This window comes from Anas platyrhynchos, chromosome 16, assembly GCF_047663525.1.
Source record: "Anas platyrhynchos isolate ZD024472 breed Pekin duck chromosome 16, IASCAAS_PekinDuck_T2T, whole genome shotgun sequence".
Taxonomy (NCBI): domain Eukaryota; kingdom Metazoa; phylum Chordata; class Aves; order Anseriformes; family Anatidae; genus Anas; species Anas platyrhynchos.
In genome coordinates this window covers 8,485,652-8,505,179 of record NC_092602.1, presented here as the reverse complement: position 1 = coordinate 8,505,179, position 19,528 = coordinate 8,485,652, and the positions used below count along the sequence as shown (strand labels likewise).

Sequence of the window (19,528 nt, the reverse complement as noted above, 5' to 3'; positions counted from 1 at the left end):
CAAACAGCCGGTTGCTGTGGCAACCGGAGCGCGGGCGCGAAAGGCGTTGGAAGGCGCTGAGGCAGCGGGGGGGGGAGATGGGGGCCTTACATTGTGTGGTCTAGGACGGAGGGCCGTTCGTTATTTAGAATTTTGGCTTGTTCTTAAGAGAGAGAAGCTGTTGTTAGGTAGGGCTGTGGTTTGTTTTTTTTTTTCTTCACCGTGCAGCTGCTTTTTTTTTTTTTTTTTTTTTTTTTTGTAGCTGAGCAGTTTTCAGTATTCAAGGCGACGCGTTTCTGTCAGCGGCCCCGTTCCCTCGCCGAGGAAGGGGGCAGTCGCCGATCCTTTCAGACAGACGTTAACGAATTGCTTTTTTATTCTACGGAATTCAGTAGAAAAAAATCAACCTAAATAAGATTCATCTGACGAACCATTCTAGCCTCTATCATAGCTTCCTAACAACGAGCATGTACTAAAATTGCACTCTTAGGAGTCAGAACTGCGTTCAGTCAGCCGTTGTTTTGGTTCGTTAGCTGTCCTGTCACCAGGTACAGTCACTTTGGAGTATTTTTAGTGATAAGGGGAATCTTTCCCAGGGAAATTAGGGATGGCGAGCACTCGTATCTCAGCACAGCTTCCCCCAGATATAGACCCCACAAAAGCACCTATTGCATTTGGAAGGAGGGCCCTTCCTAAACTGAACGAGGAGATCCAATCTCCTGAGCTGCTGACTCAGCAGCGGGCATTGATGGCACTCTGTGATTTGGTCCATGACCCAGAAAAAGTCTACCAGGCAATACAAATAGGTAAGTGGTCTGGTATCGGAAGCTTTGACATGGTGGTGATGGCTGAGGGGAGGGACACTTTACTCTTGTGCCCTATTTTTTTCCCTGCGATATCTTTGATGACAGAAAAAAGCCATGAAAGTTTTGGGGGTTTGATTTCTTGCTTATTTTACTTTAAAAGGTAAAGCATGTTATAATACCATATAACAGCTATTTTAAGAGTATACTCACTTTAGAATTTATCAGATGCTCACCACAGGGTCTATTACTCCCCAAATACAAAAGTAGTGCAGAATCACTGAACCTTTTTTCTTGTTGTCTAGCTAAATTTTAAGATAGATCAAATAAAATATAAAAAATATTCAGAAAGAGGAAAAAAGTTTTTAGTTATTGTGGAGCAGAGAAGAATTGGTAGCCCTCCTCCTTTCCGCCACCCCCAGGTGGTTCGCAGCATTATCCAACACAAAATTAAGTCAGTGGGAACTTTCTTCTATCCTCACTAGCTGTCAAATCAGCCAGTTATTTGGGGGTAGTTATATACATTTTAATATTAAGATCGTTGAGGATTGATGGCATGGCATTTTGACAGTAGGTCTTTAAGTTTCTGCTGTACTTGTAGTACGACATTGAGAGTTTCACCTACAGAACAAGATGAAATTTCTGATTGCTTGCACTTAAATTGTGAGGTAAAAACAAGTGCTGCTCTTTTAAACTAATGCTGAAGGTAAGAAATACTAAAATCAACTACTGTGTCTCAAAGGATTCGTGGAGAACCTGAAGAATTTGCTGCTGCATCATGACAGTACTGTACGACAAAAAACAACAGAAATCCTCTGTATAATGGCAATGCATAATGTCGGCAGGTAGGTATAATTCCAGAATTTACTGAATATTGCGGGATGCAATAAAGAAGTTTCTGTAAGAAATAAAAACAGAATTTCTAAGCTTTTGAAAGATAAATGCAATGTAAATAAGAGTATTCAATTAACGTTATGCATCTAGTAAATATTTGAGTTGTATCTTGCATAGTTAAATCTGTCTTCCAATGCTTGTAGGCAAGGGTTGATACAAAAGGGAGTAATACCTGCCCTCGCTGAGCTCATGGATGATCCAGTAGATATCTGTCGGAAGAACACACACCAAGTTTTTGAAATGATGGCAAAGTTACATGAAGGTAGGGGATTAATCTGTAATTAATTATTCAAATCAGCAAAGGAGATAGGTAGGTGAATTTAAGTTTTTCTTCTCCAGATTTATTTTACCAGTCAATTGCACTGTGCATTCCACAGATTCTCTATTAATGCCTACAAGCACGGGCTCAGAGACAGTGTTTCTTAAACGTACTCTTTGATACTGCTTTTAGGTGGTAAATTAAATAAAAAAGACAAAAAACAATTGGGGATGATTCAGAGAACACTGAAGTTTGTATTTTCCAATATTTTATTCAAATACTGTTTGCCCTTCAGTACCAAAAGCTAGATAATACAGTTAAATGGCTTGAATTGGTAAGATAAAAAAATATGATAAATATCACTTAACTTCAAGATGCCAAATTGAGCTAGTCATCCTATACTCCCTGCACAGTAGGAGACAAATCAGCATCTCCAGGGCCAAAAGATTTGACCTATCATAAGTGGTGAGTTTAAGATTACGTAAATGGACATCAACAGAGCAGAATTCATTTCCAGTGAGATAAACAGAAGCTAGGTTGATTACATCAGGGTCAGGTGTCTTGTTTTTAAATGCTTCATGCATAGATAAAGGAATTTAAGCTGAGAGTGTATAACTCACCACAAGAATAGGCCGTTGTACATGATTATTTTTACCACATACATAGTTTTCTAAATCTTTTGTACACTAGTGGAATTTATGCAGATTTGTTACTTTTGTATCCAGATTCTACAGATTCTAAATCTTCGTCTTAAACCTTACTATTCTGGTTGATGGAAATGTTTGTAAATCAGTAGAAGTTATTAAGCATTCATCTATACAGGTTATTACTGCATAATTCAGTTGTAAGCCTTATTGTTCATTCCCTGCTGTCCTGAACTTTCTGCATAGCTCTAACCTTCAGACTACTAGATATCTAGCCACATCTAATGTAGGAGCTTACCACTTGTCTCCTTTTACTGGTGAAAATTTCAGATGTGTGCACAGTGTAGAATTTAGAAATTTCACTGTTTGGGAACTGCTGTACAAAAGATTTTTCGATACAAATTTGAGACTTAAAAATGCAAAGAACAGCTAATGTTTTATGTAAACACCTGCTCACCTTTAGGTTCTTAGACTTAATGGAAAAAGGTTACATTTTAAGTGTCCTTTCTAATAAAGTTTAATTATTTTATGCTGGCTTTTTGAATGCACTGTACTGATTTGAGCTGAACGTCTATGACAGAGCTGTGGGGTGCAAGCTGAAATTTTTATAGCTGGTAGTTGATACTCATTTTGGCAACAGCAAGGGATAAAGAATCATAAACTAATATTTGATCTTTAATCTGTTCTCTAAGTCCAGTATTGCAAGTGTATACTAGCAATATTTAAATGCTTACTATTAGATTTTTGAAAATCTTTTTTTCTTTAGACTAGTATTTCAATTTGTAGTATATTTTGAAGCTAGTAAAGTTAAAGACATTCAACACACATTGTAGCATATTTCTAAGTATTTAAATTGCAGCCACTTCAGAATTCAATCTGGACAGAGTGGGAAGACTTTTTTTAATCCTTTTAAGGATTTACTTTTAATATTTCAATGGAAGTTGAAGGTATTTTAAAGCTTACCTACTTTTATCTATTCTAAAATCTACTATACTTATTATTATATGGAACTATTCATTAAAGATGTCTCAGAATACATTTTTAGCTAATAATTTGATAGTTATCACTTGTCTGAAAGTTTTGGCAGCAATAACAATAACTAGTTTCAGTTCACACTCTGCTGGAATTTTTAAAAGGTAAGATAATGTAGTGTTTCAGACATTAGTACTAATTTAAAGGTTGCAATATAATAGCAGAGTCCTGTTTGAAAATAATAGTCTTTTATGGGGAGACTGCCAGATCAAGCAATTTTTAAGAACAAGGGTTGCATAGAAAGCATTTTATTAAAACCATCATTTCTGTTTAGAGATGTATTGTAGCAGTAAGCAATATTCACTCGTGGTGGTGCCAAAACATAAAACATTGCTTATTAATAATTCCACAGAAATCAATATTTTGTCCAAAGTAGAGGATACATAATGGAGCACCATACTGCTGCTTAGGGATCAAGAAAAGGTCTACTACCCTTGTTCCATCTGTATCCCTGCAGACACCTGAATATTTCTGCTTAGTTCAGGAGTCACTGATAGGAACTGTCATGGCTATAAAGCACCAGGTTGGTGATAAGGGGGAAAATACAAGATAATACTGTACAAGGAGGAATCAGGTTGCCTCCTGGAGTGAAAGGATTATCGATCCCTGGTGCACTGAGAACTCAGCAAAAGCTGAGAGCCAGCTGCACCTTTCTCTCCCCTCAGGACATTACCTTTGGTTGAATGCAAAGGATTCACAGCAGATGAGGTGAGCAGAAGCCTCTGCCACTAAAAGAGCAGCTTCCAAATCCAGTCCCAGTTTAGTACAAGTTGCTTATATTTAGAAGATTACAGTTCTGAAGGGCAGATCATTTTCACTGAGCTTTCTCATGAGCTAAGGCTGATAGCTGTTTCCCTATTTTGCCTTTCCCACTTCAGGTACTGGTGGCAGATAAGAAGCAGGTTTTTCAAATCAAGTGATCAATAACACAAACATGTATGAGGGAAGTAGCAAAGGGTAGTTAGTAGTATGAGGAGAAAAAAAAAAATATTTAACGAATTTTTGAATTAGTTACTTGGTAAATTCTGTGCACCAGTGCTTTCATTAAAGTTTCCTTCTAACTGTAAGTAATGAGAGTTGTTACTCTATTAGAAAAAGGTATCTTTGTTTAGAATACATTTCTTTTCCTTCATTAATCCTCAGCATTTAGCATAATCCTGATGTATTTGCAGTGCTCATGTACTGCATGTTTATGTGGGCCAACTTATCCCCTATATCCTCCCTACCCCCTTCTATTTATGAAGAAATTTGAAGTGGATGTAGAGGAACTATTTACATCTGTGACGCAGGCAGAACTTTATCTTCTGATCCCGTACTCAAGTCTCTCACCAAATACGATACTGCTCACATTCTCTTTACACTTGAATTATTGCCTTTTTAGGTGAAATTCTCTTTGAAAGTTTAGTTTCTTCAGCTGCGAGATGATTGGAAGTTTTGACTATTTACTCTGTCAACTTCTGTGCTACTAAAAGCCTTCAAGACACATTCAGAATATAAGTCCTTGCCTAGATTAAGTTAGTCTTGCATAGCATTCTCCAGACCAAGTTCTTATACAATATACTTGGACATTTTTGGAGGGGAAAATAGGAAAAAAAAACCTGCACTTCTCAGCCTGTCAGCTACATACAGTCTGTAAAATGAGTGGTGTAGATGCTAAGCTAGCATGTTGTGTTTGAAAGCATCTCTGAGCGGTTACTCTCTACTGGAGATGTTGTTCTGAGGCATGTATTCTTGTTTAGCTAGAAAATATAGGATGTATGCATACGCTTGTATTTTGTACATTAAAAATATACATGCCTGTGTTTAAGGGGTGGAATATAATTCCTTGCGCAGAATTTTTATTATGGGGTGGAATCACCTACAGATGGTTTCTTACACAAAAAACAGACACGTGTTTAAATTGCTTCCTGTGCTATGAGGCAATTTGAGGAATTATCAGGGAGAACAGCAAATATTTTCCAATAGGTAATAAGAGTCATTATTTCTTTATCTGTGCAATATGTCAAATGAATTGCCTCTGCCTGGTAATTGAGCCATCTTCAGCCAGTCTAGAAGCCATCTGGCTTCCTCTCTTTGTATTTACTTCTACACTCACATCTAGGAAGTCTTGTAGCAGCTGGAGGAAGTTAGCAACTAATAAAGCATTCCTCAGCTAAATTTCTGATGCTTCCTACAGCAGAGGAAATTTGCAGAGCCAAAAGTCAGTATGCTCCATAGTCGCTGAAAAGGAACTTAAGCTGTACATGCATTTGGCATGGAGTAAATTTGTTTTTGTTCACTGGAAAGTGGTCAATGACTCCAGCTAGCTCTGTGCCAGGCCACCTGGTTTTTCTCCAGATAGGAGTAGTTTAGGAAAATGTGGTTATTTTAAGTGAATCCACTTACAGACTACTTATGATTCCTAAATTTAAAAATGTATAGCAGCACCCTCCAATAACAGTGAAATTGTTAGACACCAAAGAATAGAGAAGTACACTAAGACTGGGAAAACACTGAGGGGTAGGGTAGTATTTCCCGAGGAAAGAACAACTTAATGGCAAGAAATAATGGACAAAAGAAAGACAAAAATAAGATACATGTATGTATTCAATAGAGGATGAAAGAAGCAGCAGAACCAGCGGCAGCAGAAAATGAAGAACACAGGCGAGGAAGGATTACTAGAAAAACTTTCACTCTTTGTAAAAACAGTTAGTTGAGATTTAGCATTATTGAGTGTTATGCAATGAGTGACCTGGGAATAACAAAAACAAACAACTGTGGAAAAAAAAAAAGTGATCTTTTGCTCAAGGTGTATTTAATAGTGGAAAAGTTTAATAATTCCTAGCTATGATCTTTTTGTTTTGAGATGTACTTAACCCTTCCAGGCAGAGATTGAGGTGGGTTGGATGGTACAATGGATTTTTAAAGCTTGTCGGAGCATCTGTTTGGGAAGAGCCCAATAGATTAACACTTCTATTTTACTGCCCCTCACTGTCTCCACGATTCCACCTTTGTAAAATTATAACCAACCAAATCTGTGGATAAGGACTTTTTAAGGATACCTTTTTAACTTCGAAACCTGTATTGTTGCATGGAATGCAAATGATAGAAGGACAGATGGCATTCATATTGCAGCAGATGGAACATCTCTTCTGTGAATGTCATCGTTGCCCAGGTGAAGTGAAATCCCAGCTGTATTAATACTTTTTTCAGGTGGCAGTGCACTGCATCACTGATAAACCTGAGAACTGAGGATATAGATGCAAATTTAATTGCATCATTTATCTAGGTGAAAGACTGAGAGCCAAAGGATTTCATTTCAGCACCTGTTCAGTGTACAGACTTTTTATTTTTTAACCTTCCTATACCTCAATTTTTTCTTACATAATGGAAAAATATTTTTTTGTGTAAAACAATTTAACATCTTGAATTCTTCAAATAGAAAACAGTAATCAACTCAGAACATCAAAATCAAAAACATCATAGGAATTAAGTTATTAGAAAGTTAATAGCTAGCCATTGCTGTTCAGAGAACATGATTAAATGAATTGATTATTTAACTTATTTACTACTTTATTCATCCCCATTCCTATGTTTTTCTTAAACTAAATAGGAACATAACATGCACTGCTTCACTTTTTCTGTTCCCTCCCCAAATAATCTTCATTTAATGATAAATTAAGGACTGACTTTTTTTCTTTAGGAAATATCTTTAGTCCTTTGACAAAATATCCTAGTTTCTCAACTTCTGTTGTAGGTTGCCTGTAGTACTTATGTTGTAAGGACCTTCTCAACTGAATAAAGATTTTTATACAGAAAAGATCTCTTACCCTCCTCGAAGTAAACTATACTTCAGGTTTTGCTTTTCTTACTAAGCTTTCTTATCCTGAAGACATGCCCTAACAAAGGCCAGCATTTTCTTGTTTTTTCTTTCATCACTCCAAAGCGACCACAGTACCGCACAAACCAGAGGTGAAGGAGACATACCAACCCATAGTCCAAACACTGAGAAAAGGAAGTCCACACTCACTTTATACCTTTTTCACAATTATCTAATGATAGTATATTAAACTATAGAAAGCAATTTATACTAGGAACACCACATGAGATCTCAAGTACTTTAACAGTAAACCAATATTAAGGGATTCTAGACTGGCTCTGTGGATTGCACTATCAATTATCATAATTAGCTTTTAGTAAACTCACCAAGTCGAGCAGCCTGACTACAAACACCACAAGCAGGCAATAGCACCTCCTCATTTCCACTAAGAGCTAAATATTCCCTGCCTGGCATACCAAACCAAAAGGTTTGGTTTTATACCCCTGAGGTGCAGCCTCATTGGCTCATTTACTTCTGTCTTTCAGGTGTAACTGTTACCAGCGTATGCTTAAAGGAGCTGTATGACTTCAGTACAGGGTTAAAATACCTCATTACAAAATTAGATGGATTTTTCCCATTACTGATTACATCTGGACTGAAGACTTTGCAAGTCTTAACCCATGATTTGAGCCTCTGAGAACCTTTTTGGTTCCAGTTGCATTCTCTAGTAAGGTTGAAAATGATTACCGCTTGAATCACTGCCTTCAAGTGAATTATAGTTCTCTTGGCAGTCACAGCTCACCACTAACATAATACTTCATGTCACTTAAAAAAACCCTACTTTGAATTTAGATATCCTCAAACAGTTGAAAAGGAGGATTCTTAAATACAACATGAGAAAGGTTAGGACTTTCTGGTGTGTTTTGTAGAAATGCTGAGAATCAAAGAAATGAAACTATCCAGGCACTGTAAAGTACTTTCAGCTGGTCTCAGAAACCATTAGTGGGATGAAGGTTTTAAATCAAATTCTGTTTAAACTCCAGGGATATTATTTTCCTAGCACCTTCTAACAAGTGAAGTTAAGCGAATAAAACAAGAAGCCTCCTATAAGACTGATACGCTGTTTCTACAAGAGTTGCAAATTTTCTTACACCTAGACCTTTAAAGATTGCAGTTAGAGGATGTTCTTAAAGAAGAGATTGTGAAAATCATCAGTGCAAAGTGCGTGCTTGTGTAAGGCAAGATGTGGGTAAGCTTCAGAAGTTTCTTTCTTGTAGCTTCATCTTAATCTTGATCCATGGCTTCTCTCCTAAAATTGCTACTGTCTCCTGAAAGTATCCAACAAGAACAACATGCGGTCAGAATTTGTAAAGATACTAAATGGAAGACATCCCCTAAAACTTTCTGAGTTGCTCAGAATTTAAATTTGCTGAATGTTTGTGAATGAACTGAAGGAAACATTCTAGAGCAAATTAACAAAACTCAGCAGTCTGTCATAGAGGAATCAAAGGTTTGCAAATGTTATCCAATTAAGGAACAGCTGTATAACATTAAGTAATGAACACACTATAGACAAGTTTGGTATCATTTGAATTATTTATTTTTTAAGTGGACAATTTAATTGTTGATGTTATTAACCATTTTGTTTTAAGTTTCTTGGAGCCCTTGGCTGAGATTTCTTGCACTAATCATAGTACATAGGGGGAACAAAAGTAGAAGGATATTTTCCAGTGTGCATGTGTGTCTGTGTCTCTGTGTACGTATGTGCTTTACAATTATCAAACATATATTTACACACCAACTTTACACTGAAGTCTTTAAGAAGTCTTTTCTATGGCAGGGGAAAGAATCAACTGACCAAAGACTTGGGTCTATATGATCCATTTGAGATTTTCCAGTATAGTCCCACAGAGCTTCTTATGCATTCAAACCTTTGCCAGAATGTTACTCCATCCAGTAGTGTTTCTTTATGAGATGAAACCTGGAGCTGAGGAATGCATCTCTTCAGTTTCCTTGACTTCACTAAACTGTAAATAATTTAAAGTATTAAATTGAAATATCAAGACATTTAGTTATTGTTCATATCGCTCATCTTTAACCTTCTAATAATACATCACATTTTAAAATAATTAAAAACCCAACAGAAGAAGACTTTGGAGGCTATATACTACACCATATATAGTCACCATGGCTCCTGCTTCTTGGGAAATCTCTTACAATAGTACGATTCCCAGAAGTTATTTGGAGCAGTGGAACAGAATTGTCCGTTGGCAACTTTCACATTCAGCAGTCCAGACACTACAACAATAATTTAAAAAACTGCCTTGTGATTTGTTTTTATTATCTGTATTAAAAAAGGAACACTAACCTACTTCTTAAATATAGTTTGCTTTTTTTTTTTTGTGAAACACCACAAGATTTGGCAAAAAAAGATGTAAAAGAAGACTGTTTCGATGTATAAAACTCCTTAGCAGTAGAAGAAACACTGACCTTAATTTGGCCTATTCATAGATTCATTTCTTGTAGTTTTGCTGCATATTTTGAAGCCTTAAAGAGCAGAAAGGGCTGATAGTCAGTTTGGAAATCACAGAACAGTTGCACACCAACAATTCCTTTAACAGGCAAGGTGTCCATGATAAAGTAAAGCAGAAGTGTGTACATAGTATATGCTGTGAGTCATGTGCATACATGATGTACGTGTGTTTAGTTTGGCTGTATACCAGCACTGTGGGTGCATGCCCATTCTCTACAACTTTAAGTAGTATTTTGCTTAAACACTCCTGTTTGTAGCTTCTGATTTGAACTAGTTTTTCTCCCCAACACAACCATTCTGCTCCACACCATGCAAATGAGTTCATCTGTCACTCACCAGCTTTATATCTTCACGTCAGTAAAATTTTAGGACAACTGGATGAAGAATTATTTCTTACACAGAACATGATAACACTCCCACTGTAGGAAATGGAATGAAACAAATGGAATAAAAGTGCAGTGACTGTGGTGAAAACATCTCCACAGAGTTAGGCCTCAATCTCTTTTTTTCTTTTTGTTTGGATTTTTGTGTGTGTGTGTGTGGTTTATTTTTCATTTGGGGGGGAATTTGTTTTTTGTTTGTTTGTTTGTTTGTTTGTTTTGTGTATGTGTGATTTTTAGAGAGGAGACTCTCACTCTCCAAAACATATATTTGTGAAAAATAATGTAACAGGCTAAGGGGGCATAAGAGGAACTGTGTACATACATCAGATTTCCCCTTTTTTCTCCTTGGGCTACTAAGCATTGCCCCATTTTTCCCACTAGAAGTGGAAGTGGTTAGCCTCTTTTTTAATCGCTTCGGTAAAACAGATTAAGCCCAAGGATTCTTAGCAGAGGCCAATGTATTTGAGATTGTTCTGAATGATGACATCTGTCACTGCATCAAAGACAAATTGGATGTTACTGGTATCAGTGGCGCAGGTGAAGTGTGAGTAGATCTCCTTGGTCTCCTTGTTACGATTCAAGTCCTCAAACTGGCGCTGGATGTAGACTGCTGCCTCCTCGTAAGTGTTTTGGCCTTTATATTCAGGAAAGCAGACTGTTAAGGGGATACGCCGGATTTTTTCTGCCAGCAGATCTTTCTTGTTCAAAAAAAGGATGAGGGAAGTGTTGATAAACCAATTGTTGTTGCAGATGGAATCAAAGAGACGCAAACTTTCTGCCATTCGACTCTGTAGGAGAGAAAACAAGGTCAATAATAGTCTTTTAGCGTAACTGTGGAGAGCACATGGAGTACATTATTATGCCTGTTAATGTGCAAAATCTGCTTATAGAAAGAACTTTGTTCTGTTTGCTGACTGTCCATCTTACCTGAGTGTGAAATTTCAGAAACCTTAATTCATGTATTTTGTTACAATACATTTCACAAGAGACTGACTCTTATTTATTTATTTATTTTAATAAATGACAACTATGAGGGCAAGTCTAACACTAAACATTTTGAAACAGTAAGTGTAACTTGGGAAAAGATGGTTGAGTTCAAAATCAGGTTAGCAATATAAACTTTTTTTTTTTTAAATAAAAGGGATAATTGATTTCTAAGGTTTTCACACTACTGAAAGATTCTGTGGTTGAAGTTTTAAAGACTAAAATACTATAGCACAATTATAACACTACATCATTACATGTGTGGATTAGCACACTGTACACACTCCAACATTTTCCTGGTCTCACTTCTCCCCATTGTATAATAGTAGAGTTGGAAAGGTACACGAGAAAAGGAACCACATTCTAGTGTGTTGAGGAAACTTGTATGTTGTATAATTAAAGGTAAAAGCTGAAGTGGGCCAGACGTGTTTAACATCTCTCTGTCTGCTGCCCTGAACGAGCATTTCTATTGATGACCAAATGTAGAATGACCAACACAGTTGCATATTTGGAAGTAGCAATTCAATGCTGCTCTAAACCGAAAGCAGAAATTGCTGGAAATCATCGGCCGTTTTGGTACTTCCTGAGTGCTGCTCCTGCCGGTACTGCTGGTGCAGCTGGAGCTGTCCATGGTACCCTGTGCTCTCGGAAGGCTGAGATTACTGGGAACAGAACGTTTTGAAAAGAATTTGAGCTGAATAAAATAAAGATTGTTGTATTGTCAAAAGTAAATACAGAAATATCTCAATCAAGCATTTTTGCTAAAGGTCGATGTTTTCCAGCGTGTTCCAATATTTAGTCAGATATTTGTCTACATGAAACATTTCTAAGGCATGCACTCATATTTTCTCTCTAAAGGAAAGCTATTACAATTAAGCAATAAGATTTCATTCCAATCTTTTTCAATATCCAGCAATAGTTTTTCTTAATAAAACTATACACTGGAATAAGTGGTCCTTTATTCTTTCCCAGTTCAGCTTTGTTCCTGTACTGCTGAAAGTAGGAAAAGGCTGTATTCTTGAAAGGGCTTAAAATATATATATATATATATGTATTTTTTTCTGTACAGCAAATGCATTAGGAAGAAAGTATAGAAACAAATATACACAAAACAACGTATTTTAGTAAATCACTCACACTGTCCTGGTTACAAATCAGAATAACCTCTTCTGCCTAGCAATAACATTTGATCACATTAAAGAATATCCTTCTGGAGTTTATTATTGTTCCACAAAAACAAAATATGAAGACTAATTAAAATAACCATTGTATATTTCTTGGGGATTAGCATATCTAAAATGACTAAATGACTTGACAGAACAATTCCCTTTACCCTTTACAGTGCTTCAGCCTGAATCATAAATGAAAATGGTTTCCATGGGTAGGTCCTTACACTGTTACCTGGAAGCTTATTCCTTTTTCTGTGACATTTCCATAAAAACAGAAGTCTTGAATAAAAAAAATATAGTAATTACTTTTGCTTTTCTCAGTTACACTCATTTTTATATTAAATAAATGTGTAATTAATGTTTATTTGATACACTTCCAAACAAGCTTAAAATTCTCTCTTAAGCCCATTATAAAGGGCTTAAATAGCTTAAGGACACACAAGTTCGTCCAAAAACAGAACAAACTGAGAGGGCATCGTAGGTACAGCAAAGGCAAAGGGTCTTCATTTTGATAACTTAGTTATCCTTGTGAATTAAAGTCTGGGAGGGAGAGGCAGTTTAGCTTTTATGCTAGCCTTAGATTTTCCCTGAGAGGCTATAGCTCAGATGTAACACCATGAATATTAAGCTAGTATATTTTTGTTGTCTTTACAGGCCTCACAGATTTATATTCATGGCAATTCAAGCAATGCAACAGTGACCAGATTATATGTTTCACATTTGGGGATTTGATTGTGATTAGATATGTTATCTTTTTTCCTTTTTCTAATAAACCTGTGCATTTAAGAATAAATTGCTACAGTAAGTATGATAAAGAACTGTAATAGTGCAATAAGGTACAATTTAAGAAACTATTACAGAAATTATATAGATTCTGAAGGTATTACAGGTTCCGAGATGTAGATAATAGGCTGCAAATTTGCATTCTTTCAGTAACATGTGTTTAATTTATTCTTTTTATTTAACTAGAAGAATTGTTGATCTGTTTGCCAGTTATTCACTTCTTGAAAGTTTAGGTCAACTAATTTTTCAGCTTGATGATATGCTGTTAGTTATTTTAAACTCCATGGGCCATTTTCATATCAGTTACCAAAGTGTGAGCTATACATTTTCAACATTCCCTTCTTAAAAATAAAAATATCAAAATAAATTTAAAAAAGATATAAACATCTATGAATTTACTGACTTCAGAGGAGTCATCAGAGGAAGACCAACTGTCTGCTTTCAAACTTTTTAAATAGGGATATGCTTTGCCATCTGAAAGTAGGAGCAGATGATTTGATATTTCTTATTTAAGTAGGAGAAAAATAATACTGCAAATGTCTAGTAAAAATCCTAGAGATTACTGAAACCTGATTTCCCAGGTTTTCCATAAGGCATAATGAATCAGTTTATACAGAACTTATATTTTTCAAAGAAGTGCAGTTTCTTGAAAACAAACAAACAAAAAGCCTGGAATCAACTCAAGCCTAACAGTTTTACTGTGGTCAAAAGTATTTTGGATTGGCAGAAACAGAGCACTGTAGGGTTCTTCAAAGGATCATGTATAGCATGTGTTATTCCTAACATTTTTTTATTATTCTTTAGTCTTTTTCTCAGACCCTCTCCATTCCTATCTGCTGACTGATCTTTCAACAAACAAAATACATTAATCAAAAGCTACTAATAGGTAGACACAGATAATTTTCTTAGAATCACATAGATTTTTAGCTGAATTCCTCAAAGCACAGAAGCGGTATTAACTTAAGACTGATCAACTGGTGAACCACAGACACATTTCAGTCTGTGGAATGTTTTAGTGTCCGGTTTTCAAGCCCTTCTCACGCATCTGTCATGGACATGGTCTGTCATACATGCCCAGATCTTGGCATTAATTTTGGAAACTGTTGCCAGATCAATCTCATTCCACAGGAAGTAACTTGTTTTCAGAAATTCCTCTTGTAACAAACAACAGAAGAAAAAATAATTTGACTTCTTGCATTTATCCCTGATATAAAATACAAGCATTCTTCCCAACTGAAATAGAAAACTATTTGCTTTTTGATGGACTTCCATGCTCAGTATTCTTTTATGACATTGATGCAAAGAACATAATTTTTACAGAAGTTCACAACGCTACTTGCATTCATCTATCTTTGTATTTATTGTATTTCCTGCAAATAAGAAGACTGAATTGGGCAGGCTAGAAAACAGCTATGCATTTTATCACTCTTTTATATAAACACATTATGTCAGATATATTAGTCAAGTACATTTAGAGAATCAACATGGTTTCTTTTTTATACTTTACTAACAGAAACCAGTGAAAATAAGGAATCAGAGCCAATACACAGAATTATTTGCAGATTTATATTGTGCATAACGTAATGTATTCCTCCTACCAAATAAATATGCTATAGCATACAGTGGCTGTTTTCCACGCTGTGCCAACAGATACGATACTTTGAATGTTTACATAGTTTGGATACTGGTTTTAAAACCTCTGTAACACTTCACTAAATTCTACCATTCCCACCTGTTCTTCTGCAATAATTGACTCTTTTGGTCTCTTCTAATGTGGATCTATGATTTATTGTTTAACTGGTGTGAGCTGCCCATTCCCCCATTCCATACAGATTATTCTCCAGGTATTGCATTTCATTGTATATTCAATATGTTTTGTTTCTAAGGGAAGACAGGCTTCGTGATACAAAACAAACAAACAAACAAAAAAAGAGTTAATTTTGTTTACAAGATTATTAGCAAATATATGTGTGTTCCATTTGTCTGTCTTGTGCTTGGGGGGGATGAAAACTATCTAGTCTTCATGTATTTTCATTGTTGTCTGACTGGAAAGTATTGTGGCCATCATTTCTGTTCAGAAATTCGGAGGTGAGGGGCAGATTTTGGCTTTTAATAGAAGAAAGAGTATGTTTGCCTGAAAAGAGAAATGACCCCTTAAAAATGTATAGTTGCTGAAACACGAGTAGACTGTTTTATCTAAGCTTTATATGTTATCTCTTTCTTATACTTTGCTCATTTTATTTCTGTTACTATTGCTTGTTGTTTGCTGTGGATCAGCTTGGTCAGAACCACTTCCTCCATTCTCCAAGTTCCATTAAGACATTGATTTAGTGATTTTAATGAATAATTCTGTGTTTATAGATGAAACCAAGGACTTCTGTCAGTTTCTGGTTATTTTAAAAGCCCCAGAAACACACGGGGCATCCTGTGATGGCTGACACTGCCACAGCAACAGAGTGTAGCCATGTCAAAGCCTAGATCACAAGCCTTTTAAGACATACAGAAACGTAAGAAAAATTATACAATTTCTACATTTTCTTTTTGTTTGCTTCTTCTTTTGTAAAGGTGGGATCATCTGACACTTGAATCTACTTTATATACAGACATATCTATAGATGTAAAAATGTAACTTAAAAAATCTGTTTGAGGGTTTGTGCTTTACTTTCCACCATGCAAATCATGACACAACACATAATCCACAAAAACATCACAGCTCTATTTCCAAAGAATCATGGTGGTGTTTTTTTTTAGTTTCCTGAATTTGTATCTGATAAAACCTTATAAGAATTTTTTAGCTCACTTGAAATGCTTTTGCTACTAATTGTCTGGGAAAAAAATGTTTTAGAGCTAATGTAGGTTTTTGGCAATCTCTCAGAACATTCATGCCAGCAGGATATTGCATTTTAAGAGGTTTGTGTTTATTACTTTATTTTGTAGTGAATCATAATACTTACACTTTACTACCAAGTCTTCTGTTGGAGTTCAAGGACAAAATTAGAATTAAAACTCTTCCACGAATTGTAAAGTGTAACAAATGCTTGCAAGGGCACCGACAGGTTTAAGCTACTGTAAACCTGATGATCTTTTGATCACGTAATAGCGATGTCATTAGAAAAAAGAGCAGTATATGTTAGAATGCATTAAAGAATGTGCATATGCATAAGAAGAGAGAAACTGAATTTATAGACGTTTTGCTTTATCTCCTGTGAAATTTTTTGCATAGACTTATCTGAGCTATAAAATCTTGTTAATAAAGGTAAGAGTGCATCAATATTAGCCAGAATGTATTAGTAAGAGAGGTAAAAAGAAAGGAAAATTCTGGTTGCTGAAAAGACAACAAAACATGAAAGTGCTAATAACCACTTCCCTTCCGGCCTTGCACATTCAACCTTAATTTGCACATGGATTTTGCAGAGCCAGACATTGTAATTATTAAAGGTGAGAATTTTTTCACAACTCGCATACAAAAATATTTTAACTATAGATTAAATGCTGAGTGTTCTTACTGTTCTTCAGTTTGTCCCCTCTCTGCATAAAATACTCATGCCCTTGTCCCTGGTAGAGTAACTATCTCACCTTATCTCTCTTCTTGGAGACTACTTTCCAAAGCATATCATCCACTCTACTCTCTTTTTCTGATTTGAGAAATGCTTGCTTAGTAGCATCAGTATGTACAATTCCAGAAAATTCATACCAGAATTTCTGTTTGAAGAGTATGCAATGTAAATTAAGCAGACCACAAAGGCAGACATAGAACTAGATATGGAAATGATTTCAGGGAACTAGATGTTTCAGAGAGAGGGAATAATGTAAACAAATACAGTTCAAAAGGTGGAAAATAAAAAGAGGGAGCTACAAAGAACTGGACCAGAGATAAGGACACATGTAAGGATATTAGATAATTTGTAAAGACCTACAAAATTATTTTGCAAATTTTGATAGCTAGTTGGTACACATAAAGAGATTCTAGCAACAAAGACGGGGTGTCTCAATCGGAGTTTTGGAAAAGAAAAATATTTTCTTGTTGAAATTTGACTTTTTAGGGTGTTAGGAAGCTTCTTATACATAAGAGAAGCCAGAAGGAGAGAAGAGTTGAAATGTAACTAAGAAAACATTGAGGATTACTCAGATACAAGTTGATCAAAAATGCATCCCTACAGTGAGGAGCAGTGTAGGGAAGCTTAAAATGAGATTTCACATACATTTGCTGTAGCAGTAGTAGGAGTTCAAATAATCCTACCCCACCAGCCTATTTTTCTGTGTATGCTGCTCTGTTTTCCTGGCATAATTCCTGGCAGAGCCACTGAGGGAGTCTGCTCGTGCAATTTACTGGAACAAAGAAAAGTCCAACAACAACAAAAAATATATGTAACAGTTACACTCTCTTTAATCCACAGCTTTTGCAAGAAAAAAGCACCTAGCAGTCTATCTTGTTCCCAACAGCCTTTAGAGAAATAGTCTTGCACATACCTTTGTTACACTAAACTGATATCCTGTCCAAATGACTAAAATGTCTCATCAAAATGGAAACTACCCTGTGTCAGCAGAGTCTTTGTCAGAATTTAGCTGTGTGTACTCAAGGTCAGCTCTGCCACAGGGCAGCTTTGTAACCTTCAAAAAGAGCTGTAAGACTTGTTGGAAGCCTTCACTTTTATACTGCAGCTACTTTGAAGCTGAAGTGCTCAACCTTGGTCTTTGCCTGAGTTATGTTGCTGCTGTGTCTATACCTGACTGTGTCCCTCACTGATACCCACGTGACTTTCTGGCTTGATTCCAGACCTGCCTCATTGCTTTGGAGTTATCTAGCAATCTGGACTGTTGGTTGAATCTGATACTTCTGATGGACCTGCTCTGCTCCTCTTTGGGTACTGGGAGACTACATTGTTTGTCAGAGGTTACTGCCTGCCTTCCTGTCACCCGTGGCTCATCTTCCCTATTCAAGGAGCTCATTCTTGCTGCTTCTTTAGACCCTTCTATGCTTCAGATTTTGTTTAACATCCTGTCTAAGGAAGAACAATGCTTATTAGAGCTGGCTGCACAATTTTAAGACTAGAAGATAGGGGCTTAGGGGCTTTTTTAATTCAAACTTAAGTTTAATAAATCTAAAAGAGTGTTAAGATCTGATTAATTCCAAGGGAGACCACCTGATTCATAGAACCTTTCTGTTCTACAGTACTAAATTTGCAATTCAAACAATCCTTCTGCTCCCCTACAAGAAGGGTATATCCTTAATTCCTCGTATTTACCTGAATGTCCTTGTGAACACGCACACACACAGCCACTTACTAAATGTAATTATATTTCTCAAGTGCAACCATAGTGGCTAGAACAAAGCTGAGAAGTGAATAAGCAGAGGCTCTTGCTAACACCACGCCTGAAATTACTTTCCAGCTAAACTGATGATGAACCACTTTATAGATTTTTCAAATGGACCTAGAAGTGCAGTTAAGAGTAATTTAAAGACAGGGAAGATGAATAATTTTTCATCAACATGAGTTCTAACAGTAAAACACCAGAGGCAGCAGCCATTATCAAGGAAGGTAAAAACTCACAGTAAAGAACCTTAGCTGAAGGTTTTTCTTAATATCACAGGAGAAAAGGCAAGGCTAATTTGGTTAACAATGTAACAATGTTTTTGGACAATTAGAAAAATGTAGTACATTTATGAGGAAAGGAAAATTAGCAGCAACTCAAAAATTATGTGAAACCATCTAAATATGTATTGTTACTGAGGATAAAACTATTCATAAAGGTAACAGGATTTGGGGTCAGGATTCAGACAGGACAGAATATCACAAAATTCTAGAAGGAATTTCTAATAATCTTGGGAGGAAGATTGTTGCCAAGTAGTGGGAGTTGCTGAAGCAATAAAATTCAGCTGCATGGTTCTGGGCAATTAAACAATAAATTGCTGAAAGTGCAGTAGAATTTGTGTGGAATACTGAAACATCACTCAACCATTACTGTAATTAGGTCAGATGGTGTAAAAGTCTGCGGTACAGAGAAATCAAAGTCAGCTGACATGTTTTAGGTAAGGGCAGTGATTAATGAATATATATCCCTCCCAAATTTGAAAACCAAATTTCTAGAATTTTAACAGTAAAACAGATTAGCCAGAACTGTGGTTACAATAATAGGATTTGTATTTTGTTATGATAATAACCTTAATCAATGCTAACAAACTTACTCAATGGAAATTGAATTTAAAGATGTGGCATTGGTAAAGCACCTTTTGCGCATAACTGGTTTTCAGTAAACTGTCTGTC

The 19,528-nt window shown here is 36.0% G+C and overlaps 2 protein-coding genes across 7 annotated transcripts in view; one reads left to right on the top strand and one right to left on the bottom strand.

The window, feature by feature from the left end:
* The first annotated feature begins 45 nt into the window (after positions 1 to 45).
* RSPH14 (radial spoke head 14 homolog) overlaps positions 46 to 19,528 on the top strand; it is a 96,086-nt gene continuing 76,603 nt past the window's right edge. For all 3 annotated transcript variants that reach the window (XM_072024592.1, XM_005026721.6, XM_072024593.1), the window contains exons 1-3: positions 46 to 785; positions 1,525 to 1,627; positions 1,820 to 1,938. In XM_072024592.1, coding sequence (XP_071880693.1) covers positions 587 to 785; positions 1,525 to 1,627; positions 1,820 to 1,938 — 421 coding nt within the window. In that variant the 5' untranslated portion in view covers positions 46 to 586. The remainder of the gene's footprint in view (positions 786 to 1,524; positions 1,628 to 1,819; positions 1,939 to 19,528) is intronic.
* The window catches only part of GNAZ (G protein subunit alpha z), an 85,563-nt gene continuing 75,022 nt past the window's right edge, over positions 8,988 to 19,528 (bottom strand). For all 4 annotated transcript variants that reach the window (XM_072024591.1, XM_021277039.4, XM_027469714.3 and 1 more), the window contains exon 3: positions 8,988 to 11,114. In XM_072024591.1, coding sequence (XP_071880692.1) covers positions 10,770 to 11,114 — 345 coding nt within the window. In that variant the 3' untranslated portion in view covers positions 8,988 to 10,769. The remainder of the gene's footprint in view (positions 11,115 to 19,528) is intronic.